This window comes from Phyllobates terribilis, unplaced genomic scaffold, assembly GCF_046119375.1.
Source record: "Phyllobates terribilis strain yellow unplaced genomic scaffold, ASM4611937v1 Scaffold_2__4_contigs__length_985480577, whole genome shotgun sequence".
Classification (NCBI taxonomy): Eukaryota; Metazoa; Chordata; class Amphibia; order Anura; family Dendrobatidae; genus Phyllobates; species Phyllobates terribilis.
Genome location: NW_027362762.1, coordinates 702,968,389 through 702,989,416, shown reverse-complemented (window position 1 = coordinate 702,989,416; position 21,028 = coordinate 702,968,389). Strand labels below are relative to the sequence as shown.

The following is a 21,028-nucleotide window of genomic DNA, read 5'->3' as shown; positions in this document are numbered from 1 at the left end:
ATGTGAGACGGGGGCTCTAAATGTGGAGGGACAGGCACAGGGGCTGGTGGAACTGCACCAATCCCATATGATGTGTGTGTTTCCTACAGACTTACTGGCAGATTCATGGCTGTAACGTATACAGCATGACATATTGCTTCTCGTTTCGCAATGTTTTGGTTGTGACATCATGAGTCACAAGAGCCCCATCACGTTGCAGCCACCACGTATCTCAACTCAATGGAGGGAGCTTAGGAGCTTACTGCGTACTGATTTACCTCAAGCTCAATGATAAGTTGGAATATTTCAAGCAACCTGCATATTATCTATTAGACTACATTCCCACGATGAGCTTTTAATGTTGCAGATTTTCGACACCTATTAAGTAAATTAGGTCACTTGCATGTTTTCATTGCTTTTTTTTACATGCGTTTTATTGCGTTTTTGACGCTGTGTTTTTTGCCTCTTGTTGGTCCTTCATGTTTTAAACAAAGTTGCTTTGTTTTTTTGATACTTCCTGGTATTTATCTTTGACAATGCAGTCATGTGCGGATTACATGCGTTTTTGACATGTTTCCACCGTGGAAACGCACTAAAAACATGTGTGCATTTTTAACCTGCAGATTTTCCACATCTAATGGAAGTCTATGGGAAAATTCTGCACATAAAACTCAGTGTAACCACAAAAGGATTTGACATGTTGCTGATACGCAGCTTCAAAAACTCACAAAAAACTCATTAAGTGCACACATCTAAGGCCACGTACACACGTTCAGTATTTGGTGAGTTTTTTACCTCAGTATTTGTAAGCCAAAACCAGGAGTGGGTGATAAATACAGAAGTGGTGACGTGTTTCTATTATACTTTTCCTCCGATTGTTCCCTCCTGGTTTTGACTTACAAATACTGAGGTAAAAAACTCACCAAATACTCAACGTGTGAATGTGGCCTTAGGCTGTGCCCACGATGCAGAAATGCTCTGGATTTTTTCCTGAGCGTTTCTGCATCTCCCCTGGCAGAAAAAAACGCATGAGGATTGTACATGCGGATTGTACATGCGTTTTTCCTGCCAGGGACATGCGGATGTGAAGCGTTCTTCACTTGCATTTAAGCGGGTTGTCAAGCGCTTTACAAGCGATTTTAGCATCACTTGGAAAGTGCTTGACAACTTGGTCACACTATATAAATCCATGCAACCGGCATAGATTTATATAGTGTGACCTTAAAGAATGGTAAAAAATAAATAAATAAATATATACAGTACTTACCCTCCGATGGCCCGCGCTATCTTGCTTCGCTCGGTCCCAGCTGTCGGCAGCGGTAGAGTGAAGGACCTGCCGACGTCAGCGTCGCGTGACCCGTCACATGACTCTGACGTCAGCACAGGTCCTTCATTCCATCGCAAAGTGCCGGGAAGCAAGGAGGAGCGCAGCGCGGGCCGCCAGAAGGTAAATATACATTTATTTTTTATTTTATTCTTTTTTTACAGCTTTTTTTAATGGTACCTGGGTGTGGATGAGACTCTCCTCTCCTCTACACCCGGGTACCATCTGCACATTAGAACGCGCCAATTACGCAAGTACAGATGCAGTCTTGCGGAATTGCCGCGTTCTAATGCAAGTCAATGGCAGCGAAAACGCAGCGCTTCCGCAAAATAATTAGTAGTGCTGCGTTTTTTTCCGCAATGATAATCCGGAGCCTGCATCTGTCAGCACTACTGCCCCGATAGCTGGTGCCAGTGGTGGTTGTGCTTCTGCTGCTAACGGCTGCCACATTCTTAGCCTAAGCATTGAGCTTTATTTATTTTTGGTTGAGTTCCAAGGAAGAGTTTTTGGTAAGGTTCTGATGCTGTGTATTTTTGCTGTGGAAAAAATGCAGCAAAGTGGATTGGATTTATAGAAATCTGATGAACACTGTGGGATGTTTTTACGCTGCATAAACTGACCTGCTGTGCGTGTTTGAAATCTGTAACATGGCAATTTCTCTTGACTGTATATTGTGTATTATATACAAATTTTCCCCAAAGACTTCCATTAGAAGTGAAAAATCTGAAAGTAAAAAACATGCATATTCGTTTTTAGTGCATTTCCGCTGCACTAAAACCCCAAATAATATGCACATGACTGTATGAATAAAGCTTTGTCAAAGGGAGGAAGTATCAAAAAGAAAGCAGCTTTATTTACAATATGACATACCAAAAAAAAGACAAAGACCGCAGCATCAAAAACGTGATAAAAACACGTAAAATAAACGCACTTAAAAATGCAATGAAAAAACACAAGTGACCTAATCTAGCTAATAGCTGCAGAAATGCTGCAACATCAAAAACTCACCAAATGCTCATCGTGGGAACATAGCCTTACACTACCTCGTCCATTGCCACTTTTTCTTTTACCATACATTTTGTTCAAAAGTATAACTAACTTTTGAAAATCTTATCAACACCAGTTATTGAACTCTTGCCCAAAAAAATATAACAAGAAATGCTTGATGGGTAGGTACATAGACAGCAAAATGTGGCAACAGGCCACGGTATTGGCTTGGTGTGTACAGTTGTATTATTGAATTAGTAAAACAGGTGTACAAAAGCAGATATGCACAGTTAAAGGGGTTGTCCACTATTAGAACAACCTCTTCTCAATCTGAATGTTTGCCCCAGTTAAAATAAAAACACTTATACTCACCTCCGGTGTTGGCGCCGTACCAGTGGTGCCAGCGGTGTCGGCACTCACGTTCCCGGAACTCATGTGTGGTTGTTACATCACATGAGCCCTATGCCCAATCAGTGTCACAGCTGCTCTCTGCCTTCCTCTTGACACTCGGATCAAACTCTGACAGTGTGTGACCTGAGTGACATTAGCATAATCAGCCCCATTCTCTCGCAAGAGAGAATCGACGTTTGTGTGAGCAAGACCTAAAACAGATGATATTGGATCATTTTCCTCATCTAAAAAGTGACTAAAGCTAACATTTTGGACACATTTGCTTAATTTGGTCCTCTTTATCTAGTTTTAGGACTTTTGTGAAAAACTGATGTAGTTTTAGGTCAATTTTATGCAAAAATGTGTAAAATTCATAAGGGTTCACAAACTTTCAAGCAACATTGTATATGCTAGACTATAGTATAAGTGATCAAATAATCGGAGGTTCAAGCCCCCTAAGAGTTTCATGAGGTTTCAATATCTTAAAAAAATAAAAAAATAAATAAAATCAGAGCTGGGGCAGGGGTTAGACTAGGATGCACAAGGCCAGTTATCCTGTAGTGATAATCTCCTGCTGATAAAATGCTGATTGTATGGAAACAGCAAAGCACAGCCCAGTAAATGACACATCACTGTAATCAGGGACTCTGCTTCTACATCATGGTTCTCTCAGATTACACATCAAAAACGTGGTGACAGAATTCCTTTAAGGTTAGTCTGAAGAAGCGAGAGTTAAAAAATCATTACGGTGCCAATGTCTCTTTTGGTCAGGATTAAATTCTGATTCTTGGACCATTTAACAATGATCCCATGTATAGGCTTCAGGATAACTTTAATTCTATACTGACAATGATATATCTGTATCTCTTATACATTGGTATGAAGGAATTGTATACATACAATAAGAACAGATGTATGTTATACTGGCTTCTGTAAACCAGGAGATGAGGAAATGAAAACTGCTGACGTGATTGATCCCCCACAGAAAATAGCCACCCCTTGCATCAGATTTTTATTCAGCAATTGCACAATATGATTTTTGTCTAGACACTCACTCATGGGGTGGCTTAAATTCTAAAAACAGCAAAACTGTCAAAAGAAAGTTATTCTGTTTTCTTCCTCATCCATAAGTCATAAGTGTAACCTGCAAATACCCTTCATCACTACGTAAATTCAGCGTCTGTTTTGCTCTCTGTTCCTTGACCCTGCATCCTATTTTCTGTTCAAGATTCCAATTATAGTGGTGGGTAGCAGTAATATGGAAGGAAATGGAGAGAAGAAAGGAAAGGCACTCGAGACTTTACATATGATGTATTAATTTTATTGCTGATACCATTAACAGTGTATGGTAATGAATGCAAAAATATTTTTTTAACAAACCTAAAAACACAAACAACATTCTCCATATTTTATCTGTATGGTCAGAGGAGCAAATGTTCTTTCTAGATTTGGAAATATCAATATTTTGCTATTGCTTTGCTGTTTTTGTAAGTTTGCCCACTGACGAAGACATGAACAGTCCATAATTTTAAGGGTAGGTTAATTTTTACATTGAGAGATTGAGCATCCAAAAAAAATTAAGAAAATCACATTGTATAAATTAGATAAATTTATTTGCATTTTGTGAGAAATAAGTATTTGATCCCTCTGGCAAACAACACTTAATACTTGTCAAAACCCTTGTTGGCAATTACAGCAGTCAGACGTTTTTTGTAGTTGATGAGGGTTGCGCACATGTCAGGAGGAATTTTGGTCCACTCCTCTTTGCAGATCATCTCTAAATCATTCAGATTTTGAGGCTGTCGCTTGGTAACTCGGAGCTTCAGCTCTCTCCATAAGTTTTCTATGGGATTAAGGTCTGGAGACTGGCTAGGCCACTCCATGACCTTACTGTGCATCTTTTTGAGCCACTCCTTTGTTGCCTTGGCTGTATGTTTTGGTTCATTGTCTTGCTGGAAGACCCAGCCACAACCCATTTTTAATGTCCTGGCGGAGGGAAGGAGGTTGTCACTCAGGATTTTACTGTACATGGCTCCATCCATTCTCCAATTGATGCGGTGAAGTAGTCCTGTGCCCTTAGCAGAGAAACACCCCCAAAACATAATGTTTCCACCTCCATGCTTGACAGTAGGGACGGTGTTCTTTGGGTCATAGGCAGCATTTCTCTTCCTCCAAACACGGCTTGAGTTATTGCAAAAAAGCTCAATTTTTGTCACATATGACCACAGCACCTTCTCCCAATAACTCACAGAATCATCCGGATGTTCATTGGAAAACTTCAGACGGGCCTGCACATGTGCCTTCTTGAGCAGGGGGACCTTGCGGGCACTGCAGGATTTTAAACCTTTAAGGTGTAATGTGTTACCAATGGTTTTCTTGGTGTCTGTGGTCCCAGCTGCCTTGAGATCATTAATAAGATCCCCCCGTGTAGTTTTAGGCTGATCTCTCACCTTCCTCATGATCAAGGATACCCCACGAGGTGAGATTTTGCATGGTGACCCAGATCGATGTTAATTGACAGTCATTTTGTATTTCTTTCATTTTCTTACTATTGCACCAACGGTTGTCTCCTTCTCACCCAGCGTCTTACTTATGGTTTTGTAGCCCATTCCAGCTTTGTGCAGGTCTATGATCTTGTCCCTGACATCCTTAGAAAGCTCTTTGGTCTTGCCCATGTTGTAGAGGTTAGAGTCTGACTGATTAATTGAGTCTGTGGACAGGAGTTTTTTATACAAAATGCAAATAAATTTATCTACCGTATTTTTTGGACTATAAGACACACTTTTTTCCTCCAAAATACTATATTACTGTATGACCATGCATGGTGGTGGGTGTGGGGGAGCGGCAGCGGGGGATCAGCGGGGCACAGGAGGCAGCAGCCGCCTGCTGCAGCCTAAGCTGTGCCTGCTAATAAAGAAAATTAATATTCATTTTCCTTAATAGCCGGCTCACTGTACCGCAGCACAACTCCTGCTGCTGCTCTGTGGTGTGTGTGCCCGCTATTAAAGCTCATGAATATTCCCTACAAACCACTCCCATGGGTGCCATACATACCAGGATGGGTGATCAAGGGGTGCCATACAGACCAAGATGGGGGATCAAGGAGTGCCATGAATACCAGGATGGGGGATCAATGGGTGCCATGCATACCAGGATGGGTGATCAAGGGGTGCCATGAATATCAGGATGGGGGATTAAGGGGAGCCATGAATATCAGGATGGGGGATCAAGGGGTGCCATGCATACCAGGATGGGGGATCAAGGGGTACCATGCATACCAGGATGGGGGATCAAAGGGTGCCATGCATACCACGATGGGGGATCAAGGGGTACCATGCATTCCAGGATAGGGATGAGGGCCACATATACCAGGATGAGATGGGGGCCATGTATACCAGGAAGGAGGGGCCATACATACCAGGATGGAGGATATTAACAGAATTGGGGGACATTACCCCAATACCAGTGTCAGCAGCAGACGCCCTCCCCTATAACAGGGCATCATGACCACATTTTTTTTTTCCTATTTTCCACCTCTAAAACCTAGGTGCGTCTTATAGTCCGAAAAATACAGTCATTTATACAATGTGATTTTCTTGATTTTTTTAGGATATTCTATCTCTCAATGTTAAAATTAACCTACCCTTAAAATTATAGACTGTTCATGTCTTTGTCAGTGGGTAAACTTACAAAAACAGCAGCGGATCAAATAATTATTTCCTTCACTGTATACAGGTGCATCTCACTAAATTAGAATATCATCAAAAAGTTAATTTATTTCAATTCTTCAATACAAAAAGTGAATCTCATATATTATATAGAGTCATTACAAACAGAGTGATCTATTTCAAGTGTTTATTTCCGTTAATGTTGATGATTATGGCTTACAGCCAATGAAAACACAAAGGTCATTATCTCAGTAAATTAGAATACTTTATAACAAAAGCTTGAAAAAATTTTTTAAAATCCGAAATGTTGGCCTACTGAAATGTATGTTCAGTAAATGCATTTGATACTTGGTTGGGGCTCCTTTTGCATCAATTACTGCATCAATGCGGCGTGGCATGGAGGCGATCAGCCTGTGGCATTGCTGAGGTGTTATGGAAGCCCAAGTTTGCTTTGATAGCAGCCTTCAGCTCATCTACATTGTTGGGTTTGGTGTCTCTCATCTTCCTCTTGACAATATCCCATAGATTCTCTATGGGGTTAAGGTCAGGCGAGTTTGCTATCCAATCAAGCACAGTGATACTGTTGTTTTTAAACCAGGTATTGGTACTTTTGGCAGTGTGGACAGGTGCCAAGTCCTGCTGGAGAATGAAATTTCCATCTCCAAAAAGCTTGTCGGCAGAGGGAAGCATGAAGTGCTCTAAAATTTCCTGGTAGACGGCTGCGCTGACTTTGGTCTTGATAAAACACAGAGGACCTACACCAGCAGATGACATGGCTCCCCAAACCATCACTGATTGTGGAAACTTCACACTAGACCTCAAGCAGCTTGGATTGTGTGCCTCTCCACTCTTCCTCCAGACTCTGGGACCTTGATTTCCAAATAAAAATTGGAACTCTGGGACTTTGTGGAGTGTGTCAATGACTGCCTTCTAGACATCTGTCAAGTCAGCAGTCTTCCCCATGACTGTGGAGCCTACTGAAACAGAATACGGGACCTTTTTTAATGCTTAGGAAGCCTTTGCAGGTGTTTTTTGTTAATTATTTTAATTTACTGAGATAATAACTTTTGAGTTTTCATTGACTGTAATCCATAATCATCAACATTAACAGAAATAAACACTTGAAATAGATCACTCTGTTTGTAATGAATCTATATAATATATGAGTTTCACTTTTTGTATTGAGGAACTGAAAGTAATTAACTTTTTTGATGATATTCTAATTTTGTGAGATGCATCTGTATATGCTTGAATGTTTCTTTTTTCCTGATAAAATCTAAAAAGCAGCAATATAAGAAATAATATACAATTATTACAGATCAATTAAAGTTAGGAAGCGGATACACAGTTTCTGAAATATTGTAAATTTATTATTAAATTCTATTTATCATCTCAAAAAAGGAGATGTGCTCGGCTATCACCATCAATTCCATAAACAGTAATTATAACGATGGCGCGCTTGAGTGCCCACCCTCTACTACAATTTTAAAAAATCATTCTTATGATCGCTGGGGGTCTTTGCAGTGGGGCTTCAAGAGATCAACCAGTTAAGATAAAAAGAACGCTTTAAGAAGCAAAGCGGAACAGAGGTTTCTCATTTACTCTAATTTGAAGATTGAGGATTTACTTATTATCGGCATTTCAACGTTAGGCCAGGTTCACAATAGCGTATTTCACGGTCCGTATATGAACTGCATTGCCCGGCTTGGAGATGAGTCTCTTGATATTAAGTTACAGCCTCACAAATGTGCCCATGGTCAGAGCAGGCATAACGGACCCTGAAATATACTAATGTGAACTGGGCCTTAGGTTGTGATGCTGAACATATAAATTCTGTATTGGCCTTTAAAATGGCCCATACAGTAATTTTCAAGTTTGCTTGAAGTTTTCTTAGCCATGACCATTGAAGTCATCAAATCTCTGTAGACCACCAGTGACGCTCTTTACTCAGCAGTTTTCAAAGCTTGGAGGATCAGATTGAGCTCATAGCACCAGGTCTCATATCTGTAAGCCATCCTTATCTGGGCTACATTAGTCTTGCGGATATCATTGCCTTGAGGCCCTTCCTTATGGTAGTCTTCCCCAAGAAAATGCGCCTTCTCCTACACAAACCAAACATTTGGATTGTTAATATCACAAAAGTATGATGTGCACAAATTCATGTACATTTTCATTTTATCATCTCCTGAAAATACAGCAGTCATGCAGTTATAGTAACTCTTAATAATTACCTTGATATGTTCTTTAATGACCAACTCATTACTATTGTATTACCATTAAGCCCAAGTAATTGTGTCAAAAAATCTAAACCTATTTACAGTTTTCTTTTGTGCTGATTAATCCATAAAAGAGAGACAAGTCGGTAATAATTTTATTATTACCAGTAATGTTCTGGTCATTAGTATTCTTATTACTCAATGCATTGTTCTCTGAGGCATTATTATAGGAATGCACACTATTCACACTCTTTTGTAGATTTTTCTGTATTCTTTTCATACAAATATATGAGAAGATAGCTGGAACCAGATACAGCATTCCAATCATTGTACCTCTCTGACTAAAGCTTCATTCAGACGTCCATGAAACACAGTCCAAGTAAGTGATTTATGGACTGGTGGCAACCCACGAGTTTCCCGACCTGAACTCAGCAGCATCATATATGCGTTTGAGGCTATCAAGTTCAGGATGGGAGACCCAGGGCAATTCCATACATTACAGCCCGTGCTCAGACTGTGTTTTGCGGACGTCTGAAGAAGGATTAAGTTCGGGATTGCCATTTCTTCAAGCTTTGCTGGCAGGCACAGACACTTGGAAGCCCACAGGAGGAAGCCCATGCAAAACGCGCGTCGGGTGGTTTGAGGTGTCACACAGGGAGCAATGGGTATGTTATGCATTTGTATATATACCTTTGTCATATAGTGACTGAATATCTATTCATTATTTGCGTTTACAGTTATTTGCACAGTGCACTTTTTACACCAAGCTAGGTGTAAGCTTTACAAATCTTAAGCAACCAGTGCATGTGCTATTGACAATTTTTATTAATACTGCCCTCTCATATACTTTCATGTGTATTCAGTTCGCCAATGTATCACTTGGACGATATTAACATTCTCATATATGTTTCATGCCACTTTTGATGTATTTTCAATAAATGTTGCTGTCTATTTTATAGAGAACTTTTGACTCCATGTTTTTTTGTAGGGCTTATATATAGTTTTAGGTGCTGTCTGCTCTCACTGAGTTAGGCCCCACAGTGGCTCATGGCCTTTCTACTTTTGATTGTACACTTGTAACGAAGATATATGCTCGTTTATTCTAGTAAGAGAGCTACATCTGTGACATCTGACAATAAATGTTTACTAGGGATCACATATCCTTTATGACTGCCTATAGAAATGATTCTTACCTTCCATTCTGACAGGGGAATACATTTTTGGTGTGTTGGTAATGTCAGTAATGATGTGATAATTTTAAGGGGTAATGTAGAATTAGAAAAATGTGGCTGTTTGTTACAAAAATAGCGCCATACTTGTCTACACTTTTTGTGTGGTATTGCCCCTCGTCTCTATTCACTACAAGAAAACTGGACCATACCATAATTCCATATGCCAACAATTTACAAGATTATATTAGGTGCTGCCGAGTCTGCTCAAGTGCTTGAATCGAAAGGAGTATTAGCAATGGCAAGTGATAGAAATAGGCTATCAATTAATAATTGCTCCGAGACCCCACTAATCCTTTTGAGTCCCCTCCGTAGTCTTTCTGTGGCGCCCCTGAGGGTTCGGTCGCCACAGAGGTACTGCATCTCACCCAGAGGTGTGGTATCTCACTCTCAGGTAAGGAAGGAGTACAGCCCGGGACCCTAACACCTGCATTCAACACATTCCACTTCAGTGGGGGCAGGGCGAGATTGCTCCTAAGGGAGAGCACAGTCCCTGGTCCCTAGCTGAAGGGTGGAACTATGTAGTGGGTGTGGGTGGAGGACGTAATTCAGGGGAGCACATGAAAGGAAGTGATATAAATTGAGGAACCATCTTGAAAGGACAGATCAGTCAGAGGAGGAGAGTGTGTGGAGCTGGAGCTCAGCAGGAGCTCTGCTCAGGAGGAAGGCCTAACCAGAGAGGCCCAAGACTGAGGAAGGAGAGGAGCAGGAGAAGGGCTCCAGGAACTATTAAGGGACCACAGGGGTACGGGCAGTGCTGAAGGCCACCCGTACACCCGAATTTACCAGGAGGTGGAGGGGTCAGGCCGCACAAAGGGGACCGGTCCCTCAACTAGCAGAGTACTTTATGTCTCAACTAGAAACCGGAGGCTGCAGTATTTGAAGTCCTGCAGCCAACAGTCCATATCAGTCTCACCAAGAAGGTAGCCATAGAGGACCCAGAGGACAGAACAGACGTCGCCCGACAAGGCCCGCGGGTACCAGATTGGGACACTAGGTGTGAGGTGCAAGGAGACGGCCAGAGAGAGAGAGAACACACAGAAGGGGGTCCCGCTAAGTACTCCGGATAAACCTGAGGGTTGGCTGAACCCCTCCCTGAGTAAGCGCAGCACGACGAGGGAAGTTACACTGGTACCTGTAACTTGGATTGCAACAACTGTGAGTAAAAACCCTGAAGACTGCACCCCACTGCCTCTGTCCATTATTGCTCCTGCACTACAACGCCCAGCATCACCTGTAACATCTACAACATCACTACACTGCCCTGGAGCTAAGCTCTACCTGTGGAGAGTTAAACCAACTCTGCTGCATTAAGAACAGCTCCAGAGGACCTGCTCCGCAGCGGCGGCTCCCTTTAGCCGCATACTACAGGTGGCGTCACGAACTATATATATAAAAACTATAAATCCCCTGTAAATAATCCCCTTTTGATTGACCGCCCTGGTTCACGGACCCGGTCACCGCCACTGTGACATCTCCCCTAGCAACGACCGGCCCGGCACCGAGTACCCCAAGGCCCAGGGGGCGCGTCATTTCTCCTACACAGGGGTGTTCCTGGCCACCCGCTGCAGCAAGTGAATGGGGTCGGCTGCAGTACCCTGAAGCGCTGCGGCACAGGCAAAAACTATGCGAGGGATGCAGCACTGCGATCCCTTCATTCTCACAAGGTCGCAGAGGTCGGACCCCCAGCACTCAACTCTTTTCTCTCAGTCTTTCTATCTACATCATACAACTTCTTTGATATATTTTCCCATTGCTATTCTGTTTAGAAGTGATAGTGGATAATGGAAGATTCATTCTGTTAGGGAACATGGTGGACACCACTCAAGTAGCAGAAAAAGTAAATATTCCCTGTTGAAGGAAAGGTATATACCTCATGAGACAATCCACACTGCAAAACGCTGCTCCTTGCAATCTCGCACATGTCACAGGTACTGAGCTTGAAAACCTGTGCCGCAATGGCATATTCTTCCATGAGAGGCTCCTGAAAGCAACAAGATCAGTTCATAGAGGAGACACTGAAATAAACATGCACACTTGGCCGCCAGGCTGCAGAGCTTCACAGCACCGATAAACTGAGAGGAAGAACTCTTATCAGTCATACTACCGAGGGTAAGGTCCTTCCATGACAAAAAGGACAAAAAGTCAGGACAGATCTCTTGGCTGTTGGGGTGAGTCACTGATCAGGGACCATCAGCTCAGCAGGTGGACATACACACTGTTATATACTTTGAACAGTAGATGGCATCATACTACGTTGGTGTCACAACTCTTTTTTGGAACGTTTTTTAACGAACACGTAAATGGGAAGCACTGGTAGATTTTTGCTCTATGTAATCAGCAAGACGTGTAATGGTGGGAGAATACCTTAAAATAAAGCCAGCCATTATTTGTTCTTGAGTAACTGTCTTTTTTCCCCATAAATCAATAGTACACGTGAAAATAAGCAACTTTGTAATGTACCTTAACAGAGAAATTTGCTTCTTTCTTCTTCTGGATTGATCATTCACTCTCAATTCATGGGTAAAATTTGTATTCAGTGTATTCAGTGAAGACAGATTATTCCCAGTGAATTGAGAATTTTGAGAATGAATGATCAGTCCTGGTAGAGAACAAAGAAGATTTCACTAATAAGATAAATTACAAAGTTTATTATCTTCATGTGTACTATTAAGTTTTTGATTTACTCTTTAACCCAATTATGTACTTCCTTTCAATTTTCTTAAAGTCCATAATGTTAAAAAAATTATAATATTTATCATGTTATTACCTTGGTGTAATGGAACTGCATGGGGTCATCTGTAGACAAGGATATTACCAGACCTTTTTCATGGAAATCCAGCAGTGGGTTCTTGGCATACTCCAGAAACAGACTGTTGTTACTCAGTGGTGACATGGCAATAGGGATTTTTGCCAACAAATATAAGTATTGCAGCACAGGACTCTGTAAAACAAAGGTTTTATAAATCCTACAAAAAAGGCAACCAAAGAGTAACTGCTAACTTAACTCTGTGTGGGTCCGATGGAGACAGCAGGGTACAGTGGTCGGCAATCTTCATCAGTCCTATAAACATTGCATAGATCGGGAGAGCGAACGAACGACCACAAGTCAATTTAAAGAGGGCACCTGGGGATTAGTGGGGGTCTCACCGGTTGGACCACTACTGATCTAGCAGTTATCACCTATTGCATGGACAGGTGATAACTTGTTATTTTTGGAAAACCCCTTTAACCTAAAACAGCAATTAGTGACCCCCCGCTTGTGGTAGCTGGACCAAAAATTCATCTTTGTGTACATAAGGCACATTCTTTTCTAAAAACACCTATGTGATAAGTAAAATTTACCTTTTTCAAGTTCAATCCGTGAGAAATATTGTCAGCTGTCATGAATGCTGCCAGTAAATGAGTGATAGCGCCAGCCTCGCCGCAGTGAGGGCGGAACAGGAAAGTGTTCATCCCCCTCTCCCTGGAATAAAACAAAAAATATTATACATTTATTGCTATAAATCCCCCATAAATAAATCTACTTCTGTAATATTTTTAAGACTTCTATACATACCAAAAAGAATTCAGAAAGAAGAGGAATGAAGTTTTCAGGTTTTTTAACTTTTCTATTAAACACTTTTTATGCACCAAGTGGATTTTTAATGCAACTACACCGTGTGCAGAATTATTAGACAAGTGAGTATTTTCACCATATCACTTTTATGCAGATTTTCCAACTCCAAGCTGTATAAACTTGAATGCTTATTGGATGAAGCAGATCAGATGATGTGCATTTGTGTAATGAGGGAGGTTGAGGCCTAAGGATATCACCACCCTTTATCAAGGTGTGCAGAATTATTAGGCATCTTGTTTTCCTCGGGCAAAATGGGCCAAAAAAGAGATTTAAACTGTCTGAAAAGTCAAAAATTGGGGAGCAATTACAGAACCATCAAAACTTTTGTTGCAAATAGTCAACAGGGTAGCAAAAAATGTGTAGAGCAAAAAAAGACGTACATTAACTGCCAAAGATTTCAGAATCAATCGTGAAGCGACCTGGAACCCATTAACTTACACTGCTGTCGTATTCAAGAACTGCAGCCTCCCTGAAGAGCCCAGAAGTACAAGGTGTTCAGTGCTCAGATGCATGGCCAAGGTAAGGAAGGCTGAAACCCGACCACTACTGAACAAGACACTTGAGCTGAAACCTCAAGACTGGGCCAACAAGTATCTGAACACAGGTTTTTCAAATGTTTTATGCAAATGTTTTATGGACTATTCAGATGAGAGTGACTCTTGACGTACCAGATAGATGGGCCTATGGCTGGATCAGTAATGGCACAGACCTTCACTTTGACTCAGACACCAGCAAGGTGGAGGTGGGGTACATCTATAGGCTGGTATTATTAAGGATGAGCTAGTTGGACCTTTTCAAATTGAAGATGGACTCAAAAGCAACTCCCAATCCTACTGCAAGTTTTTAGAAAACGCTTTCTTCAAGCAGTGGTACAGGAAAGAGTCTGCATCTTTCAAGAAAACCATGATTTTTATGCAGGACAATGCTCCATTCCATACATCAAAGTTCTCCACTGCTTGTCTAGACCTTTCTTGGCCCAGTCTTGATGTTCCAATTTCTGTCTTGTTAAATGGTGGTCAGGTTTTAGCCTTATTTACCCTTGCCATGTATCTGAGCTCTGAACAATTTTTACATCTGGACACTCCAGGGAGGTTGCCATCCTGGAATATGACAGCAGTGGAGCATAATGGGTTCCTGATTCTTCTCAAATGTTTGGCCATTAATTTGCATCTTTTTTTTCAACACGTTTTTGCGACCTTGTTGACTGCTACAAAACTTTAGATGGTTCTGTGACACAACCCAATATCTTAGCAATTTCAAGAATTCTGCATCCCTCTGTAAGGCTTGTAACAATTTTTTACTTTTCAGTCAGTTAAATCTCTTTTTTGGCCCATTTTGCCTGAGGAAAACAAGCTGCCTAATAATTCCACACATCTTGATAAAGTGTATTGATATACTTAGGCCTCATTCTCCCTCATTACACAAATACACATCACTTGATCTGCTTCATCCAATAAGAATTCCAATTTATATAGCTTGGAGTTGGAAAAAATACAGAAAAAATACTCACTTGCCTAGTAAATCTGCACAGAGAGTGTATATATTAGGCCATGGCCCCAGTATTTGGTCAGTATTCGGTCAGTATTTTTTCTCAGGAGTGGGAGCCAAAACCAGGTGAGGAACAATCAGAGAAAAGGTATAATAGAAACAAGTCACCAATTCTGTATTTATCACCCACTCCTGGTTTTGGCTCCCACTCCTGAGAAAAAAATACTGACCAAATATAAATGGTATTCTCTGCCTAAAGAAACTTTTTGATCACCATGAGCATGTACAATTTGTGTTCCCCAGTTAGTATGGTTTTATGATAATCCCTGGCATTACAAGTCAATTGTTGTAGAAATAATTTCCTATTACTTACACATATCTAGTCTGTATTTTATACACAACCTAGTAATTATTAGTAGTTTACAGGAGAATGAATCCTAATAATCATCTCCTTTACAAGTCTATTGTATAAAGTCAGACTTGTAATATTGACAACTATTAGAAGACAATGGAAGAGGTAATAAGGATGTCAAGCCAATCCAGCTAAGTCTGCTATTATTGCTAAATAGTCATTTTCCCATAGGGTGGATATGGAATGTGTTGAAGCAGTTGGCAATCGTTGAATCACGTGCCTGATTAAAGGGATTTGGGACTGGAGTTGAAAAGGGTAGAACAAAAACTAAAATGGCATCTAATGTGGGTCAGAAGATGGGAGAGTCTGGATAAAACAGCTGCCAATTAACTTTGTTAGCCTTATGTATATTGTACAATTAGTGCAGAGGGTTGGCTTACTTCTAAAATCAATTTAGCTATAGCCAAAAATATAATTGTTGTATTTAGAGTATATTGTGCAGACAAATACAGAATGAATGATGCTTTTCCAAGATTTCTTTTTTCTTTATATCTTTAATGTTATACACTGCTCAAAAAATAAAGGGAACACTTAAACAACAAAATATAACTCCAAGTAAATCAAACTTCTGTGAAATCAAACTGTCCACTTAGGAAGCAACACTGATTGACAATCAATTTCACATGCTGTTGTGCAAATGGAATAGACAATAGATGGAAATTATTGGCTATTATCAAGACACCCTCAATAAAGGAGTGGTTCTGCAGGTGGGGACCACAGACCACATCTCAGTACCAATGATTTCTGGCTGATGTTTTGGTCACTTTTGAATGTTGGTTGTGCTTTCACACTCTTGGTAGCATGAGACGGACTCTACAACCCACAGAGGTTGCTCAGGTAGTGCAGCTCATCCAGGATGGCACATCAATGCGAGTTGTGGCAAGAAGGTTTGCTGTGTCTGTCAGTGTAGTGTCCAGAGGCTGGAGGCGCTACCAGGAGACAGGCCAGTACACCAGGAGAAGTGGAGGGGGCCGTAGGAGGGCAACAACCCAGCAGCAGGACCGCTACCTCTGCCTTTGTGCAAGGAAGAACAGGAGGAGGACTGTCAGAGCCCTGCAAAATGACCTCCAGCAGGCCACAAATGTGCATGTGTCTGCACAAACGGTTAGAAACCGACTCCATGAGGGTGGCATGAGGGCCTGACGTCCACAGATGGGGGTTGTGCTCACAGCCCAACACTGTGCAGGACGATTGGCATTTGCCACAGCACACCAGGATTGGCAAATTCGCCACTGGCGCCCTGTGCTCTTCACAAATGAAAGCAGGTTCACACTGAGCACATGTGACAGACGTGACAGAGTCTGGAGATGCCGTGGAGAGCGATCTGCTGCCTGCAACATCCTTCAGCATGCCCGGTTTGGCAGTGGGTCAGTAATGGTGTGGGGTGGCATTTCTTTGGAGGGCCGCACAGCCCTCCATGTGCTCACCAGAGGTAGCCTGACTGCCATAAGGTACCGAGATGAGATCCTCAGACCCCTTGTGAGGCCATATGCTGGTGCGGTTGTCCCTGGGTTCCTCCTAATGCAGGACAATGCCAGACCTCATGTGGCTGGAGTGTGTCAGCAGCTCCTGCAAGATGAAGGCATAGAAGCTATGGATTGGCCGCACGTTCCCCAGACCTGTATCCGATTGAGCACATCTGGGACATCATGTCTCACTCCATCCACCACAAAATGTCCAGGAGTTGGCGGATGCTTTAGTCCAGGTCTGGGAGGAGATCCCACAGGAGACCATCCGCAACCTCATCAGGAGCATGCCCAGGCGTTGTAGGGAGGTCATACTGGCACGTGGAGGCCACACACAATACTGAGCCTCATGTTGACTTGTTTTAAGGACATTACATCAAAGTTGGATCAGCCTGTAGTGTGTTTTTTCCACTTTAATTTTGGGGGTGACTCCAAATCCAGGCCTCCATTGGTTAATAAATTTGATGTCCATTGATGATTTTTGTGTGATTTTGTTGTCAGCACATTCAACTTTGTACAGAACAAAGTATTCAATGAGAATATTTCATTCATTCAGATCTAGGATGTGTTATTTGAGTGTTCCCTTTATTTTTTGAGCAGTGTACATTAGGCCTTATTCACACTGCGCTTAAAGAGATTGTCCTATCTTATTAAATGTGTAAAATTACAAAGGGTTTTTAAAAGCAAGCAACCTTTCAATTTACCTCTTATTAAAATTAAAATCCTCTCCATTCTCAAGAGAATGTTATAATTTACAGCTCATTACCTAGGCTACCGGCTAACATTGTAGTACGCCAGGAGCTTTCCCTGCGCATGTGTTAAAGGTCACAGCCTATGCAGCTAAAAAAGGGGCCTTAATATTAACAAGGAACTGAGTTTAAACAACATGTAGAGTAGAAATTTGTCCTATTATGCATGGCGATATAATGCTAATGCTTAATAGCTATAAATATGAAATCACTTTTAGACCACGTTCACATGTTCAGTATTTGGTCAGTATTTTACATCAGTATTTGTAAGCCAAAAGCAGGAGTGGGTGAGAAAAGCAGAAATGGTGACGGGTTTCTATTATACTTTTCCACTGATTGATCCAATCCTGGTTTTGGCTTATAAATACTGATGTAAAATACTGACCAAATGCTAAACTTGTGAATGTGGCCTTATGAAGAGCCCAGAAAACTTATGGCTACCTGCAAATGTTGGATTTTTTTTATGCTGTTTTACATAAATGCATATTTCTCACTCTATGCTTGTCTTAGGGCTCATGCAGAAATCTGTGCAAATCGGTCCAATCTCGGACCACAATGCACTGACTGCCCGCAGCTCTCACGACTCAAGTGAGACAGCCTCATAGAAATATATGAAGCTATCATGCTCCAATCGGGAGATTCATGGACCGAGATTGGACCGATTTGCACAGATTGCACAGACGTCTGAATGAGACCTCAGTTGTTTCTCCCTCTGCTGCTCCTTTTCCCCTCTCACAGCATCAATTCCTACACTGAGGGACAGATACTGCCACTAAGTCTGCTCCTCCCTGACTTCTATTTAGTGTTTCACACTAGACAAATACATTGGAAGCTGAATATGTTTAGAAATATTTAGAAAGGCTGTCAGACAGAGGCAAGGAAAGGGAACTACTGGCTGTAGATATGGGAAAATGGCATTCTTCTTCCCCTACTAGGCCACGTGTTTCTTCTCGTACACAAAATAATGCTACAAGTGTCAACAGTGTTTTGGATCCGAGTGTCATCAGTGTTTTGGATCCGAGTGTCATCAGTGTTTGGTCAGTGTAGTCTTTAACAGCAGTATTTCATCAGTGATTTTTACATATGGATAAATAAAAAATGTACAAAGTTTCTTCTATCCTTTGTAATGTTAATCATGGACTGCATACTGGTGCTATTGTTGATTTTCACTGATCCACAGACTTGTATTTGCATATTCAGAAAATGTCTCTGATATTTGCATTGATACACATGCCACAAAAAAACATGGACATGTGAACAGCCCATAGACTATAATGAGTACGTGTTGTAACAGTGAAAATTATGGTAAGCGATATTACAAAGGTTCAAATACTACTGACTGATGAAAAAAAAAAGTTACATTGCTAGGTATGGTTTACCTGCTATTTCTTGGTTTTGAGGTGTACATTGTAGAGCATAAGTTAAAGGGTTTATCAATGGGGATAATATTTTTACATCTCCAAAAGATGTGCTGGCATTTTATAAATAAGGTATCATAAATGTGCCATATTCCACCAAGGGTAAAGCACCACGAAGGGTTAATCGAAGTTTCTACTTGTCGCTGTACTGCTGCCAGGATTCATTGTAAGAAGGGAGAAAACTAAGACTTGGAAGTTCCACCCTAAACTTATTTATACATGAATGCAGATCAAGCAGTGTAAATTTAGCAACGGGGTGGAATTGATATCCGTGCACGCTGTATGTATGTCCAGTACAGACCAAAAGTTTGGACACACCTCATTTCAAGATTTTTCTGTATTTTCATGACTTTGAAAACTGTACATTCACACTGAAGGCATCAAAACTATGAATTAACACATGTGGAATTATATATTTAACAAAAAAGTGTGAAACAACTGAAAATATGTCTTATATTCTAGGTTCTTCAAAGTAGCCACCTTTTGCTTTGATGACTGCTTTGCACACTCTTGGCATTCTCTAGATGAGCTTCAAGAGGTAGTCACCGGAAATGGTTTTCACTTCACAGGTGTGCCCTGTCAGGTTTAATAAGTGGGATTTCTTGCCTTATAAATGGGGTTGGGGCCATCAGTTGTGTTGTGCAGAAGTCTGGTCTATACACAGCTGATAGTCCTACTGAATAGAATGTTAGCTGCTTTTTTCTTGCCATAATACAAATTCTAAGTAAAGAAAAACGAGTGGCCATCATTACTTTAAGAAATGAAGGTCAGTCAGTCCGAAAAATTGGGCAAATTTTGAAAGTGTCCCCAAGTGCAGTTGCAAAAACCATCAAGCGCTACAAAGAAACTGGCTCACATGAGGACCGTCCCAGGAAAGGAAGACCAAGAGTCACCTCTGCTTTTGAGGATAAGTTTATCTGAGTCACCAGCCTCAGAAATCGCAGGTTATCAGCAGCTCAGATTAGAGACCAGGTCAATGCCACACAGAGTTCTAGCAGCAGACACATCTGTACAACAACTGTTAAGAGGAGACTTTGTGCAGCAGGCCTTCATGGTAAAATAGCTGCTAGGAAACCACTGCTAAGGACAGGCAACAAGCAGATGAGACTTGTTTTGGCTAAAGAACACAAGGAATGGACATTAGACCAGTGGAAATCTGTGCTTTGGTCTGATGAGTCCAAATTTGATATCTTTGGTTCCAACCACCGTGTCTTTGTGCGACGCAGAAAAGGTGAACGGATGGACTCTACATGCCTGGTTCCCACCGTAAAGCATGGAGGAGGAGGTGTGATGGTGTGGGGGCACTTTGCTGGTGACACTGTTGGGGATTTATTCAAAATTGAAGGCATACTGAACCAGCATGGCTACCACAGCATCTTGCAGCGGCATGCTATTCCATTCGGTTTGCATTTAGTTGGACCATCATTTATTTTTCAACAGGACAGTGACCCCAAACACACCTCCAGGCTGTGTAAGGGCTATTTGACCAAGAGGGAGAGTGATGGGGTGCTACGCCAGATGACCTGGCCTCCACAGTCACCAGACCTGAACCCAATCGAGATGGTTTGGGGTGAGCTGGACCGCAGAGTGAAGGCAAAAGGGCCAACAAGTGCTAAGCATCTCCGGGAACTCCTTCAAGATTGTTGGAAGACCATTTCCGGTGACTACCTCTTGAAGCTCATCAAGAGAATGCCAAGAGTGTGCAAAGCAGTCATCAAAGCAAAAGGTGGCTACTTTGAAGAACCTAGAATATAAGACATATTTTCAGTTGTTTCACACTTTTTTGTTAAGTATATAATTCCACATGTGTTAATTCATAGTTTTGATGCCTTCAGTGTGAATGTACAATTTTCAAAGTCATGAAAATACAGAAAAATCTTTAAATGAGAAGGAGTGTCCAAACTTTTGGTCTGTACTGTACATATGTATGATACAGCAAGAATATACTCCTAATAGACCATAAACCAGAAAACACATCAATCCTTTCTGACTTGCAAGTACACCTTCCTGAATAACAGTTCATGGTATTTTTATTACACAATAATTCACTTAATTTTGGGCTAAACTATTACGTAAACGTATT

General features: G+C 41.4%; 1 protein-coding gene across 1 annotated transcript in view; it reads right to left on the bottom strand.

The window, feature by feature from the left end:
* Positions 1–7,537: 7,537 nt before the first annotated feature.
* AMPD1 (adenosine monophosphate deaminase 1) overlaps positions 7,538–21,028 on the bottom strand; it is a 78,878-nt gene continuing 65,387 nt past the window's right edge. Inside the window, exons 12-15 of the mRNA XM_073667135.1 lie at positions 13,139–13,259; positions 12,564–12,737; positions 11,667–11,777; positions 7,538–8,450 (exon numbers count right to left, since the gene is read on the bottom strand). Of these exons, the coding sequence (XP_073523236.1) occupies positions 8,292–8,450; positions 11,667–11,777; positions 12,564–12,737; positions 13,139–13,259 (565 nt within the window). The 3' untranslated portion in view covers positions 7,538–8,291. The remainder of the gene's footprint in view (positions 8,451–11,666; positions 11,778–12,563; positions 12,738–13,138; positions 13,260–21,028) is intronic.